This window comes from Brassica napus, chromosome C3, assembly GCF_020379485.1.
Source record: "Brassica napus cultivar Da-Ae chromosome C3, Da-Ae, whole genome shotgun sequence".
NCBI classification, from domain to species: domain Eukaryota; kingdom Viridiplantae; phylum Streptophyta; class Magnoliopsida; order Brassicales; family Brassicaceae; genus Brassica; species Brassica napus.
The window spans coordinates 13,841,679-13,865,695 of record NC_063446.1 but is presented as its reverse complement, the minus strand read 5'-3'; the positions used below and the strand labels follow the sequence as shown (position 1 = coordinate 13,865,695).

The 24,017-nt window shown below is 32.6% G+C and overlaps 1 protein-coding gene across 1 annotated transcript; it reads left to right on the top strand.

Annotated features, from left to right (window-relative positions):
- Window positions 1-10,550: 10,550 nt before the first annotated feature.
- On the top strand, window positions 10,551-14,043 carry LOC111201958 (the record flags this gene model as incomplete). Its single annotated transcript, XM_048749394.1, has 1 exon — window positions 10,551-14,043. A coding segment is annotated over one exon (714 nt), but the record flags the coding sequence as incomplete, so codon positions are not given.
- Window positions 14,044-24,017: the final 9,974 nt, after the last annotated feature.

The following is a 24,017-nucleotide window of genomic DNA, read 5'->3' as shown; positions in this document are numbered from 1 at the left end:
AAACCTAGCATACTGATTCTATATGTACAAGGAGTAGAATTATGGAACCTCAATTTAAAACAATCAGATCATGCAAAGGTGATAATAATCAGATCATGCGCATAACATAAACATGTTGGTCAAAATGATATATGATCCAAACTGGCCACACGGCCAAGTAGATATGATGCACTCAATCTTAGCAATCAGATTCTATATGTGCAAGGGTAATATTAAAACATTCAATCAAAGTTTAGCAATTAATCAACCAGTTTCAGGTATGAGATTTAGCTAGACTAACAATCAGATTCAATTAGGTTTTATCAAGACTAGCAATTGGATCAATAATCAAAAATAATCAAACGGATTCAAGCATTACACAATTTAGGGTTTCGATCCAAAAATAGGGTTTCAATCATGAAAAACCAAAACAATCAGTTTCAAGGATGATTCTATTAATTTTATTTATCAGTTTCAAGGCTGATATTTATCAGTTTCAAGGCTGATATTAGCAAGATGGAATCAAGCAATCTGATTTTAGGAATACGCAAATTAGGGTTTAGGGTTTCAATTCGAAATTAGGGTTTTATCAATCAATCAGCTTCTAGCAAATAATCTTAAACCTCAAAACAATTGATTATATCATGAAACTATCAACCTAATATAATATGAAACCTCAAAACATTCAATTCAGATTATGCAATACACGGATTCTATTTTAGGGTTTATCAATTCGAATTAGGGTTTATATTATAACAGATTCTAACATGCAATATTAAACCTCAAATCATTCAATCAGGTTATAAAAACTATCAATCCTAACTCACACGGATTTAAACCTCAAGAATCATGCAATCAGATCATTTGGATTTTAGACAAGTAAACCTCAATCAATCTATCAACCTATCGGATTATATAAGCAAAGCAAACTAGCAACCTATCGGATTCAATCAATGTTTTAACAGGCTGGTCGGTTTAAACAATTTTAAATCAGATAAACAATTAACCAAGCATGATGAGAAAATAAATCTATCAATTTAACGGTCAAACAATTCTAGCAACATAGCATCAGATTCAATCAGATTTAAAACCTCAATGATCAAAACCCAAAACAGTTTTGATTTCAAAATATTCGATTAGGGTTTTAATATGTGATTTGATAATTATAGTATAATTAATTCTGATACTTATATTATTTAGGGTTTATAGATATAGGGTTAGGGTTTATCGGATTTTAACTTGTAAAAATCGATTTGGGGTTTTATTGTAAAAATCGATTTGGGGTTTTAATCATGTAGGAACATGATTTAGGGTTTGGGGTATCGAACTTTTAGAGCTTCGATTTACTCAATTAAGATTTTTGATCTACTACCCTATGGTTTTGATTCATAAAGATTAGGGTTTTAGGGTTTCAAGGTTTCATTATTTATCAATCAATCCATGTTCGATTATGGGTTCTTAGGTTTTGAATTACCTTTTAACCTTAGATGATTGTTGAATCGGACCACCAAAGGAGTTGAGCCGCGAGCTGGACACAAACAAGACGCGAGCTGGAATGGATCGAGTCGCTTCTATCGGGTCGCGGACGTCCTTTGTTGCTTAATCGGGAACGCCTTGATCGTCGGACGCGAGCTGTCTGATGCTGTCGCGATCGAGGAAGAGGTCGCGTGTTGGAGCTGCTCTCGGGTCGCAAACGTCTGAGCTAGGATCAGGAACGCCTTGGGCTGAAGCTGATTGGGGACGCGAGCTGGAACAGATGTGGGAACAAGAGACGCGATCGGGTTTTAGGGTTCGTCGGATCGCCGGCTAGGGTTAGGGTTTTAGGGTTTTTCGATTTGGGTATTAGCTTAGGGATTTAGAGTTTCGTGCTGATAACGTGTTATAAAAGTAATGGAAATGTCTATCTTTATTCATAACATAGAGGTTCCTTATATAGGAGATTACACCGTCATAGATAAATGGAAAGATTACAAATCATAATCTCTTGGTTATGAACTATCATGGTTCATAACACATACATTATTCTGTTCCTCTCTTCCAACTTATTATTTCCCACTGAATTATTTTTCGTTCACACATCGTTATACTCCCTCCGTTTAATTAGCAGGGGCGGACGCAGGTGGGGCTTGGGTGTGCCACGTGCCCTACCCTTTTTTGTTTGTTGAGATTTTTGTTCAAAATTTATGTAAATACCCCTTGTTTTAAGTGTTATTTCATTATGTGCCACATGCTTATTGTCTAGATATCCTTGTATTTACACTTTCTTATATTATATGCCCCATGTTTGCTAATTATCTGGGTCCGCCCCTGTTAATTAGTGCCGTGGTCAATATAGTTAACGGCTTATACATTAATATAAAGCTGTAAATAATATTCAGTAGCATTTGGTATTTGTTGGATCGTACGTAGAATTAATTATCCATTGGAAGTAGCTATGATTGCATAGGGTAGATATGAAGAAAGTCATTCTAACGTAAGTAACTATCATAGCTAAGTACGGAGCTAAGTATGGAAATTTTAATTTTTATTTTGTAGGAATATGGAAGAATGACTCCCAATTTATTTAAAAAAGAAATTCAAACTTCAGCTTACAAGACGAGTTTGTCGTGGCCGCAACTAGTAGTTGCATCCACCACATGGGAGTATGTCTCCTCATAATCTATTACTGGTCTTTGTGAGAATCCTTGTGCAACATCAGCTTTATATCTCACGATTTCTATTCCTCACAAGACCCATTTATATCCACTGGTTTTAACATCATATGGCGTCTTAATCATATGGCCAAATACGCATTTCTTCCCTAAACTATTTAACCCCACGTTTTCATTCAATCCAATCTGTTCTACGAGTGCGCACTCTTATACTGACGTGGGTTCATGATCCTCGCTTATATTCATAAATTCAAGTGCTACATTGTATGCAAATAAATCATTTTATGTCGACATTCCTTATTGGTTCCATTATGTTCCAGACATGATATAATCGTTGAGATTCATTATTATCAGGACCTTTAATACTTTGCAGCTTGGCGTCCCAAGCTACATTGTTTGGTACATGTACCTTAGAGCCGGCCGGCCTTATCTCCATGTCTGGGATGATTTCCTTAGTAACCTCGAATTTGGATTTTGATTATCATTCTCTGCACCTTTTTTTGTTTCCGAGGATTCTTATCTTTTGGAACCTATTTGGTCTACCACGTTTCATACGTTGTCTAGACTCTGTAGCAACTTGACTGTGTCTCTTCTTGGACATCAAATTCGTTGGTGCTTTACAAGCTGGTTTATATATGACTTAGTCATTCTTTTTCGGGTCAACAAATGTGTCTGACATTTGATTAGCTAGCTTTGTAAATGTATAATCGTTGGACGTCTATTTCACATTCTTTAGTCCGAGGATCTTGCCAAGACATTGATGGTTGATTCCATTCTATTTCTTTTACCATTCTTTTACCAGCTTTATTATTATTTTTTTCTCCTTCTGGTCTTAAAATAATCTGTGTACCTGGCCTCAAATATAATCACCCATAGTTGGCTCAAAGTACTTTATTATTGTGGGGGAATCATATCCAACATATATCTCCATCCTCCTTTTGAGGTCTCATCTTAGTTCTCTGTGGTGGAGCAATTAGTACATAGACAGCACATCCAAATGTCTTATGATGGGGTGTCTGGCTCTTGACCCGTTAATAATTGTGATAGGGGATATCTATGCTCACTAAATGGCCTGATGCGTATTAACTTAGGTGCATGTAAATTTCGTGTGGCCCAAGCTGTGAATGGGAGTTTTGACCTCATAAGTTATGGTGTATCAATCAGCTATTTGCGTTTTAAAAGATTTCGGGCAAGCCGTTCTTGGTATGGACATGTATCACAGAATTGTCCACACTTACCCCCATGGACATACCATAATCATTTAAACGCTTGAGACATGTATTCACCAGTATTATCTAGACATATAGTCTTTATTTATGAAAAAAAGGCTCGTAGACGTTTTACTGGTGATGGCCTAATGAGTTTCCCTTGTGTACATGCTACACATGTGAGATTCTTTGGGATAACCCTTCTTATCTTTTAATGTGTGCCTTTTGAATATCAATTATTGCATCATGTTTGGACCAGGATGGCCAATCCGGTCGTGCCATAAAGTGTATATTTTCGCAGGCTTTTAGCCTCTATCATACTGATCTATGCATAGTCTAGGTCAGTAGAGAATGCAGGTATAGTCTTTAGGACTTATTATGGCCTTGGGCGATTTTATACATATATCTGAAGGAACTCTTTGTTTCTTTCGCCCATTGTTTCAATATGGAAACCATTCATTCTTATATCTTTAAAACTCAATTAGGCCTGAGCATTTTAACCTGGACCCGAAGACCCGAACCGGAACCGACCCAAAATTACCCGACCCGGAACCGGACCGATAATTTACAAGTACCTTTTGGGTCTAAATTTTTTTTACCCGAAAGAACCGGAACCGAAAAGGAACCGACCCGAATAGATCCGGACCCCAAAAGAACCGACCCGAATAGACCCAACCCGATAAGAACCGATTTGTACCCGACTTAAAAACATGTATATCTAAAACTATGATGTTTTTGTGTTCTATTTTATATATATTATTTTATGATTTAGTTGAAATATCTTTTGTTAACAACATTTGTTATTATTTTTTAACATTTTTAAAGTAATATAAAGCTTTAGAATGTAAAATTTAGAGTTTTAAAATGTTTTTTTTTAATTATTAATAGTTTCATTTAAGTTATTTTGTAAAATTTTAGATATATATGACAACTATTCAATTAAAGTTGATGGAATTGGGTATATCATGTCCTTTTCAGATCCTAAATATCCGAACCCGACCCGGACTCGATATGGACCCGAAAAATTATGGGTATTTTATAGGTATTTTAATTATAGACCCGAACCGACCCGGACCCGAGAAGAACCGACCCGAACCCGAACCAAAAATTTCTAAGTACCTATTGGGTCTAAATATTTAGGACCCGAAAAGACCCGGACCCGAAAGGAACCGGCCCGAACCCGATCCGAAGACCCGAACGTCCAAGCCTAAACTCAATAGGCTGCTCTTGCTCTTAGAGCTGGGTGAATATAAGGCATCACTGATTTCTAGATGCATACCCTTAGGCAATAATATATTAGCCTAGCCATAGTTTTCTTTCAGACTGGCGATACCTGCTTTAATACTTATATTGGCGTTTTTCAGTGTACACATATAGAAAAATCATTCATTCATTTAATCTAACCAGACAATGTAATAGAAATAAATTCAAGGAGATAAAAATCAGAGAAAGCATACAAGCAAAGCAATCACACAAGTTTGATGTCGAATCAGATTATCAACTTGATTCTTTTAGGCAATAATAAGTCTCATATTCCATAAGATCATCTTGATCATGTTCGAAATTATTTTCACCATCTTTATAGACCAAGTGGGTTTCAGGATTCTTCCCTTTCAGACTCTCTTTGATAGAGGTCACAAAAATGTTTGGGAGTCCTTCATATCTTAGCCCAATGGTTCCCCATTCCACATCTATGGCACACTGATTTGGTCGAGCTTTGTGGTTTAAAGGATATACCACGGCCACTGTCTTGACCATGGCTCAAATTGGGTTAATACCCACGGCCTCTGCCATAGTGATTCCCACGGCCAAATGTGTTATAGTTGTCATGGCCACGTCCTTTCCACCCTCCACGGCTATGACCGTGTGGTCTATCATTCTGGAGGTGGTTATCCTTTTTTTTCTTCTGCGGCCTTATTGGTATCATGTAATGGGGTTAATCCATGAGGTCTCAATTCACTGTTTCTCATCAGTAATCCATTATTTTGCTCAGCTAGCAATAGACTCATCCACAGACTTATAGTCCTGGATTCTGGGATTCCTCCAATCAAATAGGGCCTTTGGTAATAACACCGTTCTTTGGTGATCATATCTCGATTTTTTTAACTCTGTCCAAAGATCTAGAGGATTCTCTATAGTCAGATACTGATCCTTGAGACTCTTAATAAGATTATGGCTAATAATTAATATTGCTCTGTATTAATCTTTCTCATTTGACATTATCGCCTTTTGTGATTCATTCACCAAATCCTTTGACTTTAGGATAAACTCAGTATCCAGTGCCCATTTCAAATAATTATCTCATGAGAGATTTAGGGCAGCAAAATCCAAGTTGATTTTCGACATCTCAAATCATATATCAATCAATTTTAGATCTCATAAAATATTTAACATACGGCCATAAACAAGACATGCTATCAAGTCAATACATTTCTAATAAGCAAACAAGCCACACAGCCAAAGGTGATATAATGCAATAAGGCCACACGACCAAAGTGATATGTGATGCATAATAAGTCACACAGATTTATCAAGCAAGGGTATCGACCAAACAAGCAAATTTCTATATGTTTTCATGCGGCCATATGGTTATAATGCAAACCTAGCATACTGATTCTATATGTACAAGGACTAGAATTATGGAACCTCAATTTAAAACAATCAGATCATGCAAAGGTGATAATAATCAGATCATGCGCATAACATAAACATGTTGGTCAGAATGATATATGATCCAAACTGGCCACACGGCCAAGTAGATATGATGCACTCAATCTTAGCAATCGGATTCTATATGTGCAAGGGTAATATTAAAACATTCAATCAAAGTTTAGCAATTAATCAACCAGTTTCAGGTATGAGATTTAGCTAGACTAACAATCAGATTCAATTAGGTTTTATCAAGACTAGCAATTGGATCAATAATCAAAAATAATCAAACGGATTCAAGCATTACACAATTTAGGGTTTCGATCCAAAAATAGGGTTTCAATCATGAAAAACCAAAACAATCAGTTTCAAGGATGATTCTATTAATTTTATTTATCAGTTTCAAGGCTGATATTTATCAGTTTCAAGGCTGATATTAGCAAGATGGAATCAAGCAATCTGATTTTAGGAATACGCAAATTAGGGTTTAGGGTTTCAATTCGAAATTAGGGTTTTATCAATCAATCAGCTTCTAGCAAATAATCTTAAACCTCAGAACAATTGATTATATCATGAAACTATCAACCTAATATAATATGAAACCTCAAAACATTCAATTCAGATTATGCAATACACGGATTCTATTTTAGGGTTTATCAATTCGAATTAGGGTTTATATTATAACAGATTCTAACATGCAATATTAAACCTCAAATCATTCAATCAGGTTATAAAAACTATCAATCCTAACTCACACGGATTTAAACCTCAAGAATCATGCAATCAGATCATTTGGATTTTAGACAAGTAAACCTCAATCAATCTATATATAAAGCTGTAAATAATATTCCGTAGCATTTGGTATTTGTTGGATCGTACGTATAATTAATTATCCATTGGAAGTAGCTATGATTGTATAGGGTAGATATGAAGAAAGTCATTCTAACGTAAGTAACTATCATAGCTAAGGACGGAGCTAAGTACGGAAGTTTTAATTCTTACCACAATTAATAACGACTACGAAATATATACGCTTACGGCTGGACATTTGGCTTCCGAAAATATTTTTGAAAAAAAAAAAGAGAAAGAAATACCTAATGTATTTGACTTCTACTATATACCTAGTCACCATTCATGAATTTTGACACAACACTTGCGTATCGTTTATAAGAAAAGTTCTTAAGCTTTTCAGTTCAAAAGAAGTTCTTCAGCTTATGTTAGAAAATATACAAATAAAATGTTGAATATATTATATATTATACAGTGAACGGAGAAGACCTAATTATACATATTTTTCACCAAATAGAGAATATTATTCTCAGATAATTTTCTTCTTTTAAAATTATAAAATGAGCGTAATACTAGTCTTTGGTAACTCTTTTTCAAATAAGAGAATGACCACACAAAGACAAAAGCATATTCGAAAATTAAAGTGAAAAGTTTTATATACATAATTACTTTGTAAAAAAAAAAAGGTAAACTAAAAACTTTAAATAACCGAAGTCTCAATGTTTACATGAAGATATGAAATCTTTTCTTTCATTGGATATCTTTTGTTGTTAAAAACTTGATTGGATACTTAACTAGACATCTATTTCTTAGTACTTACTTACTAGTAGCTCATCACGAATTCCAAACTAAATCAATTTGGTTGCGTGTGTGGACGTACAAAAGTGCAAGTAATTGAATCTAAAGTTCAGTCCAGTGATACGGGCAGGAGAATTCATGTGACTTATCAGCATAAAATATTAGAGCATCTTTATCCCTAAACCCCATTAAAAATTTCTTATTTATATATATTTTTTCTCTGATTAAAAAAAATAAAAAATAAAAAATAAAAAACGCACTAATCGTGGGACGCCATGTGTCGGTATGGTCCGCAAACAGTACAAAAAATACACAACTGACATCTCTTATTTTGCCCACATAACACACGGTTTTTTTCCACATTTGTGCCCCCTAAGAGACGCTCACTTTTGAGCGATAAAAATGCTCTTATGTTCTATATCCTAACCAAAAATAATAATAATTGGCCATATATGGAAAAGAGAGATGTACTCATGTACATTTTTTGCATGTATAGAGACAGAGACGCATGTGTAGATAGTTATAGATAATATGAAATAGCAAGAGTAGTGGAGATGGAGACAGATCCGTGTTCATTTTTGGTGACAGAAACAAGTAGCAATATTTTTTTATCGCGTCCCTCAGTGAGGACAGGACAGCCAAGCACCTTTTAACTTCTGTCTGATTCCTCTCTATGCTCTCTCTCTCACACACACAACGAAGAAGTAATGCTTTTGAGTTTCTTCTTTTTTCTGTTTCACAGCTTTGGCTTGGTCACGAGCCCATCCCCCTAACCATCCCTTTTTATGTATTTGTTTGCTTTTACTCAATTTAATTTATGAACACGATGGAAGAAGTTTCAGATATCTAATTAATGTTGCGTTCTTCCTATATTGCAAAAGCTAGTTTGAATGGAACAAGATGAATAAATCAAATGAAAACATATTTCACACGATTCAATGGCAGTTCTTTTGAAATAAAAGTTCGTAAACCTTCAAATATATACACGTCATCTTGAACCTAGACTCAGACGGGTATAACCAACAGTTTCATATTTATTTTAGGTGAAACGATTTAGTGTTTACCATAATTATAAAAAAAAAAAATGATTATTTAGACAATTTCTACTTTTGAGTTTCTTTTCACTTCCCTATCACGAGATTAAAAATTGAAGGAACTGAGTTAAAAAATAATACTATTACTTTTGTTATGTGACTAACGTGATACAGTTACCAATGTTTTTGTTTACTTAAAGAAGCAAAGGACCTTTTGTTTTTTGGTCATGAGGTGTAAATCTAGATCTATATTTACCTGGTTAAGATTGTGTAAAACTATGGAAAACATTGTTTTGAAGAAAAAACTATGTATTAAAATTAAATAGAATTCAGAATATCTGTTGCCATCATGTACATATTGTTCCATATATATGGAGATAGGGAAAAGGGAATCATGGATACAAGCATCCAAAAAGTCACACACATAGACCTTCAAAAGTCTTCACCTTAAATCCCTAACATATGTGTTAGTCTGTGATCTTTTTTATCGCACTTTGTCCAAAGAATTCCAAGATAGACTAAAAAGGTTCAAACCTCAAAACAAACAACATAAAACACAGCCAAATAGCTGGAGAACAAGATGAGATCAAGTAGCCAAAGTTCTGAAAACTCCAAGAAAACAGACAACAAAGACGAAGAAGAGGATGAAGAAGAAAGATCAGCAGATCAGAGCCCATCTAAGAATAGCTATCTGGAAGAGAATGGGAGTCACCATCATAATAATGATCAAATCAAGAAAATTAGTGGATCTGTGAGGCCGTACAACCGCTCAAAGACTCCAAGGCTGCGATGGACACCTGAACTCCATATTTGCTTTCTTCAAGCTGTGGAGAGATTGGGTGGACCAGATAGTTGAGTTTCAGTATATATATAAATCAATACTCTAGATCATTTCATATATAGGGTTCTCTTGTTGATATTTATTCCAGATTTCTTCAAATGATTCTGTTGGAACAGGAGCAACACCCAAGCTTGTTCTTCAATTAATGAACGTCAAGGGGCTAAGTATTGGACATGTCAAGAGCCACCTTCAGGTTTTGCAAACATACATCTACACTTACATTATATATCTATACATCAGTAATATTTTCATGAGAAACTCATATTTCCACCTAATATTTTTACTAGATGTACAGAAGTAAGAAAATCGATGACACAAACCAAGGTTGTTCACTTCTTTTCGATTATGATTAAGTTAGGGTTTCTTTTGAACGAAATCATAAATTTTTAAACTGAATTGTAATAGATCTTGGGTAATTTTTATTTTTATTTTCTTAAATTTTCAGGAGATCAAAGATTTTCGTTTGAACACAGAGCTGGTTACACATACGACCTTCGCCAACTTCCAATGCTACAAAGTTTTGATCAAAGTCGTACTAGTTTAGGGTATTTACAAAATCTTTAGCTTATTAATTTCTACCTATATATGTTAAAATTGATCTTGTACAATTTGGAATGTGATCAATAATAGATATGGCGGCGGTTCGTGGACCGGCCGTAGACAACATGTCTACCGTAGCCCTTCGAGAGGCCTAACAGCACGAGACAATACAAGAACAAGACAAACACTGTTTGGCTCACAGCCTGGAGAGAGATTTGATGGAGTTAGTAATCGTATTCTTGATGATAAGAATAGTACTATTTGGTTTCGAATCAATTCTCATGAAGCGGCTCATGCGAACAATGGAGTAGGTGAAGCAGTTCCAAGAATGCATAGAAGTTTTCTTGAAGGTAAGAAAACGTTTAACAAATCATGGGGACCGAGCCTCGCCTCAAATCCTAATTCTTGGACGGCATCAAAACCACAATCTCACATCGCCACTACATTAAGCTCTAATCAAAGGGACAACCCACTAGTGGCAGAAGAAATGGAGAATGTGTTGAAGAAGAAAAGATTGTTACTGTCTGATGATTGCAATAACTCGGACAAAGATTTGGATCTAAGCTTGTCCCTTAAGGTACCTCGGACACACAACAACCTTGGAGACTGCTTGTTAGAAGAAGAAAAAGAACATGCAGATAGCAAGGGTTTGTCTCTTTCATTATATTCGTCGAGTTTTGCAAAACTCGGTCAAGCCATTAGAAAAGAAGATCAAAATTATCATAAAAAGAGAAAGTGTTCCGTCTTGGCAAGTCCCCTTGATCTTACTTTGTGAATATATATATAACAACATCAACATATATATACGTATATTCTAAGTGAGATCTTGAGGTACTTATTGATGGAAGATTGTTATCTGCTGTTTATTTTTCGTTGCATAATTGTGACAAGACCCGTAACTAAGGTAATAATAGCTACATTTCAGCACCGTCTTCCACATAACTCTGTCAGATATTAAATTCTTATTTATATATAATTGTTGATGATCGAGTTGTGAAAATAGATTTGTTTTTATCGAATAGTAGCCAAGAAATAGATCAGTGAGTCTATATGGTTTTGATAGTTACAAGACATTGCACGTTGCCTTGGTTGTGTCTTGTTGTGAGACGTTGCAAATGTATGTGTAGTTCCGGTTTTCACTCACACTCACACTCACAAAAAAGTATCCTAAGCTATATTTTGTTCCCTAAGATGGAGTTCTTGTAAGAAATTGTATGCCTTAACGTTAAATAAGTGAAGCATATATATATGCAATCGTATATGCTTTGTTATAAACTATTAACACACTATTGTATGGCATATATGTATCAAAATAATCATGAACAAAGTAATTAACGAAGGTAATCTAAATCTATGAACAAAAAACTTTACAGTCAATATCATGCTTCTCAGTCGTCATCTCTATTCACTATAGAGTATGCGCCATATTTGTCAATGGTACAATATAATAATTACTTTACAGATTAACTAGTCCATTTAACTATAAAACTTGTCAGTTGTTCTGTCCATTTCTAATTTCGTGCCACTCTTTTAAGAGGTGTATTCGATATAAAATCTGAGTTGATTTGATTTTTAACGGAGTTTTAGATGATTTAAATTAGTGCAGAAATATAGGTGATTTATGTTAAATCATTCTAAATATAACCTAAAACTATGAGATTTGAGTTTTAATTTTTTTTAACTAAGAAATTCCACCCAAACATCCTAAAATCATTTTAAAACTTTAAAACTCCACAATTTAAAATATTTTCAATAACGTGAATTTTAGAGTACTCTACGAAATGAAATGTTAAGTTCAATAATAGTGGATTTTAAATGAATTTTTAAAATTCATGTTTGAATAACAGTGAATTTGTTATTTTAATACAAATCACCTAAAATTCTCGGTTCAATACACCCGCTTTAGTATTTTTCTAACGATACCACTCTTTTAATATTACAACGAAAGTTCTTTAGATATTTGGTTTCTTCTCTCGTAAGACTTTATTTAAGAGAAATTTGGAGAGAAGGACAAGAAGACAGATGTACTTGCCATAGAGATGTGTCTTGATCTCCTCGATATACAACAAACTATTTGGTGTTTGCGCATATAATCGTTTTTTAATCATCTCGGGCCTTGAAAACATTCTGGCTATATCATATTATCTGAGGATGTGCACATATTATTCAGGGAATCAAAAGTATGTAAGGTTTTGTACTTTTATGTCTACTTACATGTGTCTTTGTTGTATCATATTCTTCCCAATCCCTAATAATTTGGAAAATATAGTTTTAAGTCAAATGAAAGGTAGTGTTAATATATTTGATAGAACTTTTAAGCAAATTTGATTCTCTGGTTAAGACATAAGAGTAAGGCAAAGCATACCAAAGAAGAAGGTGATTTGGAAAATGGATTTATGATAAATGGCTTTTTATAGTAATATTATAGGCCCATTTAAGTAATATGGCACATTAAGTAAAACCCGTTTATGTTTCTAAGGCGACGTTCTTTCTCATGAATTTGATCAAAATCTTGGAAAGAGCTATTTACTTATCAGTTGTTAGGATATTAAGATGTGTTAGTGTATAACAATAATAAGACGATAATGATATGTACCTAAATTGATACTGAACACATGGTATCTTACTTTATAGTTATAATTTAGTAACATCCACCACCTATATGAAGAAAACTAACCGACTAATATATATCAATATTTTATACTGAAGACTAATAAATTTAAGTTTTGATTAACACTAACAAAAATATAAGATATGAGTTTTGGAATAAGATTCACTTTTAAAGAATATCTCTTCTTCTTTTTGTGTGAAAAGGCTTGGATTCAATTGTTTGCGAGGATTCCTTTTTAGTATGGTTGAAAAGATAATTAAAGAAGTCGAGAAAGAGAATGAAGATAACGAAAAGAGGGGTTGTGATAAAAAGAAGAAAACAATGCTTATCACATCAAGAAAAGAAAACATAAAATGTTGGGGTGAAGATGCAAACTAATTAAGCTCATCCTAGATTGTAATTTACTCCGTCCGTTCCTTAATGATAGACTTTTTAGAAAAAAAAAATTGTTTCACAAAGATGTATTTTTTGTGTTTTCTATAAAAAAAATTGTAAACTTCAAAAAAATTAATTGACTTTATTGAATTATTATTGGTTAAAAGTTTTTGAAAATTAAAAATTACAGAAAATGATATATTTATTATGATAGTTTAATGTGTTTTCTTAATACGTGTGAAAATGGTAAAAAATCTATCTTTGTGGAACAGAGGGAGTATATGTTTAATTCTATCGTCGGAGATATCCTCAACAAATTCCCAATTAATATATGTTTTCACCATCTAATCTGTCTTTAATCTACCACCCAAATATTTATAAAAGAAAACAATTTTGCATTAATTTCGACATACTATATGTTCACTATAACTTTAACTAGCTTTCCGCGGGATGAATGTTATATATACAAATATTTTTTATCTATTATTATTTATTTGTATTCATTTACGTATTATGTATATAATTAAATTAGACTAAACACATAAATCAAAACAATACATCTTGTTTATTCACGATATTTTTTAGTAAATAAATCAAAACAATCATTTTGTTTATTTTATATGGTATATAACAAAATTTCAATGACATGGACATAGATATAGTATATTTTAATATAAATATTTATTATTGAGAATTCATACTCATGTGATAAACACAAAATTTCTAATGTGCGATTTTTTTAATGCAAATTCAAAATTTAAATATTAACGTTTCAATACTTTTTCAATACAAATTTAGAAATTATCATATTTAAGTATTTTTCTATGTTATATAGTTTAATTTTAAACTATATTAATATATAATATGAATGTCGAGTAAATGAGACTTCATATTCATACGATTTATGATCATTTGTATCTTGTTATTACCAAAAAAAGTTAAACCACTGATCACAAAATTTTAGTGTAAGATATTTAACGTTTTTAGTAATTTATAGTCGTTTTAAAAATTCAAAATATAACATATAATAATTTTTTTTATTATATGGTTAATGTGGTTGTTTAATACAGTATCTTTTAATAATATAAAATTAAACAGAAAAAACTAAGATACAAAAATTATTATCAAATATTTATTATTCATAATCATTAATTGTCATATATATATGTTAACCATATTAGGCAATTCTGTAGTTTTTATTTAAAGAAAGTGCGAGAATATTCTTTTGTACACTATTTATCAAATTAATAGTTAGTTTAATAAAAAGTATAATATAAGTTAAAATGGACCAACATATTTCTCTAAAAATTTTGATTTTATTCTCATGGTGACACGTGGCTACAAAACAATGTTGTAATGTTTCTCAATTAATATATAAAGGATTGGTGGCATCTTCCAGTAATATACTAACTAGATGATAACCCGCGCGTATGCGCAGAGTGAGTTTTTTTAATATTTTTTGTTTATTAAATGATTTTAACATTTTGCAACACTATAATCTTTATCGATTATAAAATAACGAATACAAATGTTGGTCTCTTAAATGTTGTTGAAGAGTTAACGTATTACATCTCATTTGAATTATTTTTAAGACTTTATATGCACAAAAAAAATTAAGTTTTGCGGCTGACACAAATCACCAAAACCAAATAGACAGCATCGATTGTATAATGACGAAAAGGATTAGGTTTTCTGCTCTTGATTTATTTACTATTGACTCTGCATAAGTGATTTTATTTTTTACATCTATAAAACTGTGTTTTCGTTCTCATCTTTGTTTCATTGATATGAGTTAAATTTTTTTTTTAACTTCTTATGAATTTGGTGAATTACATAACTGTCAATTTTAAAAAAATGGACATCTCTAAAAATAGGTTTCACTCCAGATACATATCTAAAAGTCAAAATTTTGAAAAAACACACCGGCAAACTATATTAACAGGTTAGTGTTCAAATCTAATATATCAAGTTCTTATAGAATATAAGTGCAGACTCGAAATATAAATATCTGTCAAGTATATATTCACCAGCTCGGTCTAAAAATCATCTAATTCTAGAACAACAAAAAAAATAATTATTTTACCAGTTCGGGTAATATCTGAATCCGAACGGGTAATATCCGAACCCGAATAGATATATGAAGATAAGTAAACATAAGTATACTTAACCCTATATTTCTAGTTTACTTCTCTCATTTTATTCAAAATGTTATATTAATGATGCTTATTGCTCAATATAATATACATATAATTATGAAAAAAATCATTTTCTACTCACTTAAAATACATATCAAGGTTTTGTTTCTTGCATTAATAAAGTTGTATCTAAAATTTCAAAACAACAACTAAATTAGTGTCTGTCTATTTTTAAAATTTTATCTCTAAACCTATTAGTACGTTAATCTTTTAAAAATTAGAAAACCAGTTAAATTAAAATATATTTTAAATACAAAAACTTAAACAATGAATAATTTATTTATTTTTTCTTCAAAATTTAAATATCTGAACCCGACCCAAAATATCTGAACCCGAACATAAAATACCCGAACCCGACTCGAAGTGTAGAAATACCCAAACGGGTTCTATACCTTTATACTGAAATGCACGATACGAACACAAACGTGTATCCGAACGCCCAGTCCTACGATATATATATGATCATTTGTATCTTGATTGAACAAAAAAAGTTAAACCATTAATCACAAAATTTTCAATGTGAGACTTTTACTTTTTTTAGTAATTTATAGTCGTTTAAAAAAATTCAAACTATAACATATAAGAAAAAATCTACATTTTTTTTATTATATCCTTAATGTGATTGTTTAATTTTTTCTAATAGTATAAAATTAAACAAAAAAAAGAGAGGTTAGAATTTTTTTATCAAATATGTATTATTCATAATCATTAATTCCGTAGCTTTTATTTAAGAAAAGAAAAAAATATTCTTTTGTATAATACTAATTAATTTGATAGCTAGTTTAATAAAAAACATAGTATATGTTTATATGGACCAACATATTTTTCTAACAATTATAAGAAACATTTTCGTGATGACACGTGGCTACGAAAACATGTTATAATACTCCAGGATTAATATATAGGGGATATTAGATTTCTTCTATGCATATACTCGTCGATATATGATCTTTTCCATGTTCAAATATAAATTAATGTCAACAATCTTTGTCCTTGATTTTACACTAGATTGCGAATTTACTTGGTAAACTAGCTATTGTCAACGAATAATCTATAGTCCTACACTTCTTGTTTTTATCCAAGTTATTACAATTATTAATGCCTCGAAAAAATTCAAATCCATATTATATAAATTTGACATAATTTGTACGTGAAATTATTAGTGAAATGCTATATGAATAATGTAATGAAAGATTTGCGCATTATAAGTTTGTCTTCATGTTCTTTAACAAAAAAAAAAAAAGTTTGTCTTCATGCAAGTGAAGTTGTCTCTGCCGACCAATCTTTGGCCACATGAAAGCTTTGGCAAACATAAAGACAAATTCTCTCTTTTATATATTCAATTCTACAACCACTCTTTGCATTAATTAATAGGTTGGATCAAAATATTCGTAATTTTGATCTAATTCTTTAACTGTTTCAATTTGAACCGAAAAATCAGAATATCCGTAATTCTACGGACAAAACAAATACAAATATACAATATCGATAAGAAAAGAAGTAAATCATAAATACTAAAAATATTTTTAGGAACGAAAATCTAATCTCTTATATATGCATATATACATATATTATATAATTATTATATTTAATGTAAGTTACAAAAAATATATTTATTCAATCAATAATTTAGGTATTAGAATTTTAAAAAGTAAATAACTTTTTTGTGATAAATATTGTTATTTTATATTATTTTCATTTTTAATTTATTTTTTATTTTTATTTTATTTGTACAATCGAAATGGGTATCGAGTTAAAATATTAAAAAAATTAAGATATCCGAACATCAAATATTTGGATAGCTACGTATCGGATCGAATAATCAATTATTTTGAAAAAAACAAGCCAGGTAACAAATACCTCTAAAAATCCAAAAATTAGATCCATGTCAACCCTAATTAATTATGATCGGTGTACATGTTAGGACTCGAATCTTTCTCACTTCCTTGTTTGTTTCTCAGAGTAAATTAGTATATGAAAATCTTTTGTGTATTTCTATGTGTGTATAGGTAAGGGTTCTGAAAATGTAAGCATGAAAAGATCAATGAATATCATCCTTTCGCGTCATTTTCAATGGAGTTTTAGCTTGGTTTCACATATGATGTATGACAAAAGTCACAGCATTGTTATTTTCATGCCGAATAGGATAATTCAGCCCCGTCGAAAATTTCTTTCTAGCTACATTATCTTCGGCTGTAGACACAAAATATGTTTGTCGGCAAAATTTTATGTAAGTATTACTGATAATGATGTTTCAACCAAATAGTTGTAATCAATTCATTAGTTTTGGTTTAATGTTCGGGTTTATAATGTTATAGATTTACATTTTCTTTCTGAAATTTAAATTTTATGCAACCCGAAAAACAAGAATTCAGATCCGATTACAAACCCGATTTGCACAAAAAAATTCAAATTAATCAATCTATTACATTTCTAGCTTCTTCCGTCTACTAAACCCGGCAAGTTACACTAATCATTTTTTAAAACCCTTATGAATCGGTTATCATTCTCAACCATCGACGAATATGTTGGAAATGTGAGGTTCTCCTCGGTGCCTTTGATGCCATGACTTCCCAACTCATCTCCGGACTAGCTAACTTATGATGCACTCTCCGAGGCTTATAAATGTTACTATCGATGAAATACTAGGCGAACAATATAGAAGAGGAGGTTCAAAGTTACCTTTACCAAAAAGAGCTCCGAGGAATTGAGCTGTACCCCCGACTAAGCCACCATGAACATGCAAAAAAACAGGTTGGGATCTCCGCCAGCTTTGCCAGCAAGTCTCTAAACACATGTACAGTACATCAAGCTACTCACACCGCAAGAGACCAAACGAGCAAATACGGCGCCGGAAAGTGAGCTAATATCAAATATAGGCATCAGGACGACCAATGACTTGCGAGAGCCATCCAGATATCTGCGACTTTCGAGAACCGAAGAACTGCTTTGTGAAGACTCCAAAACCTTTGAATATTTAATCATTGCATATAGATTTACATTTCATTTGTACAAACTTCTTATAAAGGTTATCTCTGAATTTTTTTTTTTTTTAAAAGAGTATCATGTTATATAGCCATAGGCCATTGCAATGGAACTCTTTATTTGAGAATTAATCGGAAATGGTATGTTTAATAAAAAAAGTATCATGCTCATACAAGTAAAGTCTACTAAGTTCCATTGCGCTACGAAACAGGAACTGAAACTGCAGTTAGTTAACATGATTTTAACAACACACTTGCCATTTGGTGCCTTGTGGGGGGTTTCATTGCCAAAAATATAGATAGCAGGTAAAAGAGGTAAAAAATCCTCATATCTGATGTAAGATGAAACTCGAAGTAATACATATATAGACATGAACTAGCTTATTCATTACCAATTGATTTTGAAATGGAATTTATGAGACTAAATAACATGATAGTAGAGTCTACTTGTATCCGTACATGTATATCAATGTCTCAATGATATTATAAATTTAATAGTGAGATTCAGTTTGAAATTGCCTAAATAAATCATCTTACATGTGTTAAGACTTAAGAATCTCACTTTTAAATAAGATTTCAAACCTAAATAAATTTATAGTAAATTCTTAATAGTAAATAAATAAGTGAGGTTAAATTTAAGTGAGATTCAGTTTATAGAACTAACTAAGTGAGGTTAAATTTAAGTGAGATTCAGTTAAATTTAAGTGAGATTCAGCTTATAGTAACTAAATAAGTGAGGTTAAACTTAATCTCACTTAAATTCTTAAGCCTAAATAAATTTATAATATCAAACTGAATCTCACTTAAATTTAGTTACTATTCTCCTATTTGTTTTCCTATGTTCATAGGAGAATATCCATTTGAACTTCGTCTCCCTAGTGCAGATTTACGTGCCAGTGAACTTTAAGATTCTTTTTGCTATGCACCCCACATTTCTGATTACATTTTTAACCTTTTACGTGTTACTTTGAAAGAAAAAGATCTTATCACTTTTCATCAATGAGTGTGTTCATTTCCTAAAGAGCGAAGCGCTAATCGATGTTTAAAGTTTTAATTCTACAAATCTTGTATTCATCGTAAATGCACTGTTAAGTTGTGAAAGTGAAGACAATCCCCAAAAGAAGAGATATGTAATAGTAGAGCTCGGCGAACAATGAGCAAAGCCGAAACGAGTCTGATGGGTGTGTGTGATACACGTCTAAAATTATGCAAAACTAAGGATATTGTGAAGGTCCGTACGTACGAGATATGCTTTTGGATTCTAACTGGAACCTTCCTTGCAATTGGATATAACTTATAAGCGAAGACTTATAGGAAATGCAATGTTAGATATCTACATATAATTGAAATCTATGATGGGCGATGTACATAAATGAGGACTTTAGACTTAAATTCCATTACTTTCGTGATCTAGTTTTAATATTTTTTTTTCATTTTATGGTTTAGTTTTTTTTTTCCAGAACTAATTAAGTTGTAAGCGAAGTTAACAAAATTCGTTTTGTTTTGTTTTCTATGAATTGAATAATCTTAATAATACAAGTAAAACTCCCCCGATCTGTAATCGGGTTTGGTCACTGGCGGCGCGTGAGCGCGCGTGCCGTCACCGGAGCCCTCTAGCCACCAGTAAAGTTGTTGATCTCTACCTTGGTTTCGTCTTCTCTTCCAACCGCCTTGCCTGAGCTCTGGAACAAAGACGTCCATGGCAGATCTGTCTCTGGCGTAAGGGCGCGGTCGTGGTGAGACGCGGTGAGGTTTCTTGGGTTTGTTCTCCGGGAGGCGGAGGCTTCTTCAGCTCTGTCGACGCCGGTTCCTGTCCCCGTGAGGTGGAGGTTTCCTCAGCTCTATCGTCGTCGGTCTAGATCCCGGGGGGGGGGGGGAAAGCGTTTCGTTGCTTTGCCTCGCCGCCTTTGGTCCCTAGGTTTCGTTTTAGGGTTTGTTTCTCTCTTTTTTAGTTTCACGGTTCTGGCTTGGTTGGGTGGGTGGAGATCTCGTAGGTGGGTGATCGAAGCTCGACCGCGGTTAACGGTGTTGGGTTGCGCGAAGCTTCTAGCTCGGTGATTGGGTTGAACGGTGTCGGATGAGATCTCGAACTCTCGATTGACGCTCTCCGAGTTTAGATTCACCTGAGTGGAAGGCGTTTGCGGTGGTGATGGTGTTGAGTGAGTAGTTTCCGGTTCCTTCGGGTGAATCGACGGTTGGTTTTACCCGGTGACGTTTCGAAGGGGGGCGACGTCGGAGCCGCAGCGTTTGTCCGCGCGACGGCGGAGTTCCTTCGGGATCATTGGGTATCGTAGGTGGGCCTTGGGCCCTGTTTGTGATTTGGTTTTTTTGGGCCCGTCTCTTTGGCCTCTTGTAATATGTTCTATGGGCTTTCACCCTTTTAATGAAAATTTCAATTGATGGGAAAAAAAAAAGCGAAGTTAACAAAATTATATATTGAAAAAACATATATAGTTGATCGATGTTATCATTGTCAGTTCAACGACTACTATTCCAACTCTACTACATATAACTTTTTCTGTGTCCTTGTCTCGGCAGCAAAATCAAATGAGCAAATCACATCATGAAGTAGAAAACGATAGCGACGATTGAGCAATTCTCATCAAAAGTTTGAAAAAAAAAATCAACAATAATACATAAAAAGAATTTGACCTATTTATTCAGTGTTGAGTTAAACCTAACATGTTATCAAGATCTAGCTTGTTAAACCTCATATGTAGTTAAAACTCGAAAATTTTCCATAAAGAAAAGCAGAGTTATACAGTGCAGCTCTTGATACGACATGTGCACAGCATAAAATTTTACCTTTTTCTGTTTCGTGTTTCATCATTCATCGTCGCTTCTCAAAATTTATTAACACGTCCTTGGTCTCATCGACACGAACAAGACGTATATTTACGTTTTGAATGGTAAAAGCAGTTACCATATATACCATTATATGGAAAGTGCCTTTTTTGTCAAAAAAGTGCCTTTCACTTATCAGCATGCATCTACAGATCTACTCTATATATACGACTGAAGTTCGTAGATGACTTAGATAGAAAGAAAAAACATGACTACCGTAACATCAGCATACCACATCAAGTCACCCTTTTAGTTTGTTCCCCATAAAGCAATTTTCTCACCTTTTTTTCTTGGTACAAAATCTTCCCAAATCTTCATTATTTCTTTTCATAAACAGAATAAAAACAATTTAGAAAACCGATTTATTTGGATTACAGAATCATCTTCTTTAATCTTTTCATTCAATGGGAATGTGAAATGTATCCCACCATCTTAATTATTTAGTTTGATGATAAGACATATTGCAAATATTTTTTGGATCATTATAATCTAAATTTTATTCGATATCTGCTTCCAGTTCATCTTCTTTCTCATTAGAAACTCCGTCGTATTTAGATTTGATAGATCCTTAAACCTTAGACTCTACTCATAACATTTTGGATTATTACAAGAGGTAATATTTGTAGGGTCGAAGTACACTCTTTTTATCATCATTGAAATAGAAGCTTTATATCATATTCCGAAAAGAAGAAGAAAAATATGACTTAAAAGAAAGAAAAAAGACTTAAAAGAAAAGTAAATCATATATATACTATACGAGTGACCACGTTAAATATTTATGGGTCCATGCTAGAATTGACAAGACCACTACAGTGATTCAAGAAAACTTAAAGAAAAAGTGCCATTGCTTTTAAATTATCTATACTTTTTTTTGGGCAAAAAATTATCTATACATATATCCCTGTTCGGGAACGCGAACTCGCTAGGCGTTAGTCAGACGGTCGGGTTAGGCCTAGCGCGTAAAAAGAAAATCGGAGATTAATCAGAAATTATGCGGGGCGAAATTTTTAGATTATTTACTATGTTATAAAACATGTTAATCTTTAATTGTGTATAACATTAATACATTTTCATGTTTAAGATTGTATAAAACACACAAATAGAATATATAAACTTAATATAGTGTAATTTTCATCAAAATTATGAATATAAATGATATTTATAAAATTTTAGATCAAATAAATAAATAGAAATATTATCAAAAATAATAAATAATAATAAAAAATAGATTAGGCGGTTAGACGGCCGCCTAAGCGGCTAGACGGTCATTTAGGCGGTCTAGGCGGAGAAAATCGGATATCCAATTTTTTTAACCGATTTGGCATAAATCGGGGCGGAAGAGTGACGCGTAGCGCCCAGACGGCCCTATTTTTTAACCAATTTTTTAAAAAAATAGATTTTTAGAACAGGGACATATATATATGATTTCAGTTAAAAGTGCACGAACATATGGTTTTAAATTGATTCCCTTGCAAAAATTTGAAAATTAAAGTCTAATGTCTGTATATAACCTAGAACCAATGGCTCATGGTAAAGCGAGAGGTATTGCCTTTTGTTGCTTTCAATAGCAGTCCTAGCTGTAGCTATATGTGAACAAAAATACTTTAGAAGCCAATATTAATTATAAGCACCACTTGAAACCAACTATTATTGCTTAATTTTCTTAGTTGCAAAATTATGAGTAGGAATTTAAATGTTCAAAATGTTTATTGTTTTTGTCAAATAACACATTTTAGTTATGGTAACAAATAGAGAAAATTAGCAAAGGACAAATTCTTATTATCCATCTAAGAAATATTACTATAAGATGACTGTAATTAGAAAACCAAGGAAATAAGTTGTGATCTTCTTTTCTCTAGCTAAAATCTGCATAATTATGGAAGGGTATGTATTTACTCTTTCATATAATATTCCATGAATATATTTTTGTCTTTGTCCTATAAAGTTATTCCATGAGAATCTTGGCACCAAATCTTTCACTGTTGTAGACAGACGCCATTGCCCAAACAACAATGCACATCAAACTGTAAACCGCCACCACCACCAATATGATTCTCACGGTTATTTTCCCTTTTAATACGTCATAATTATAAACAAGAAAGCTATAACGTTTTCTAGATTGATTATAGACCTTTTTCTCTTAAAACCTTTGCAATTCTAAAATGTAATTTGCTCATGGGCTCAGAATTTAGTCGAATAAGTCTCGTACTTTTTCTTGCTTTTAGGTTATTTTTTGCGACCTTTTATGTTTAGATTGGCTACATGAATCATTAGGCGTAGACCAATCCATTATCACTGTCAATAAACAGTTCGATCCCATGTATAATAACTTAATAAGTAGGTGTTGTATGCAGACTTTAATTTAATGGTAAGAATATACCATTTTTTTTCAAAAAACAAACAATATACCATACGTGCCACGGACATATTTGGGTTGATGAATTACTAGCATATATTTTCCATCTAATAATGTTAATTCAAGGATGAAAGTCATATATAAAATCTGACGGAAAAATAGA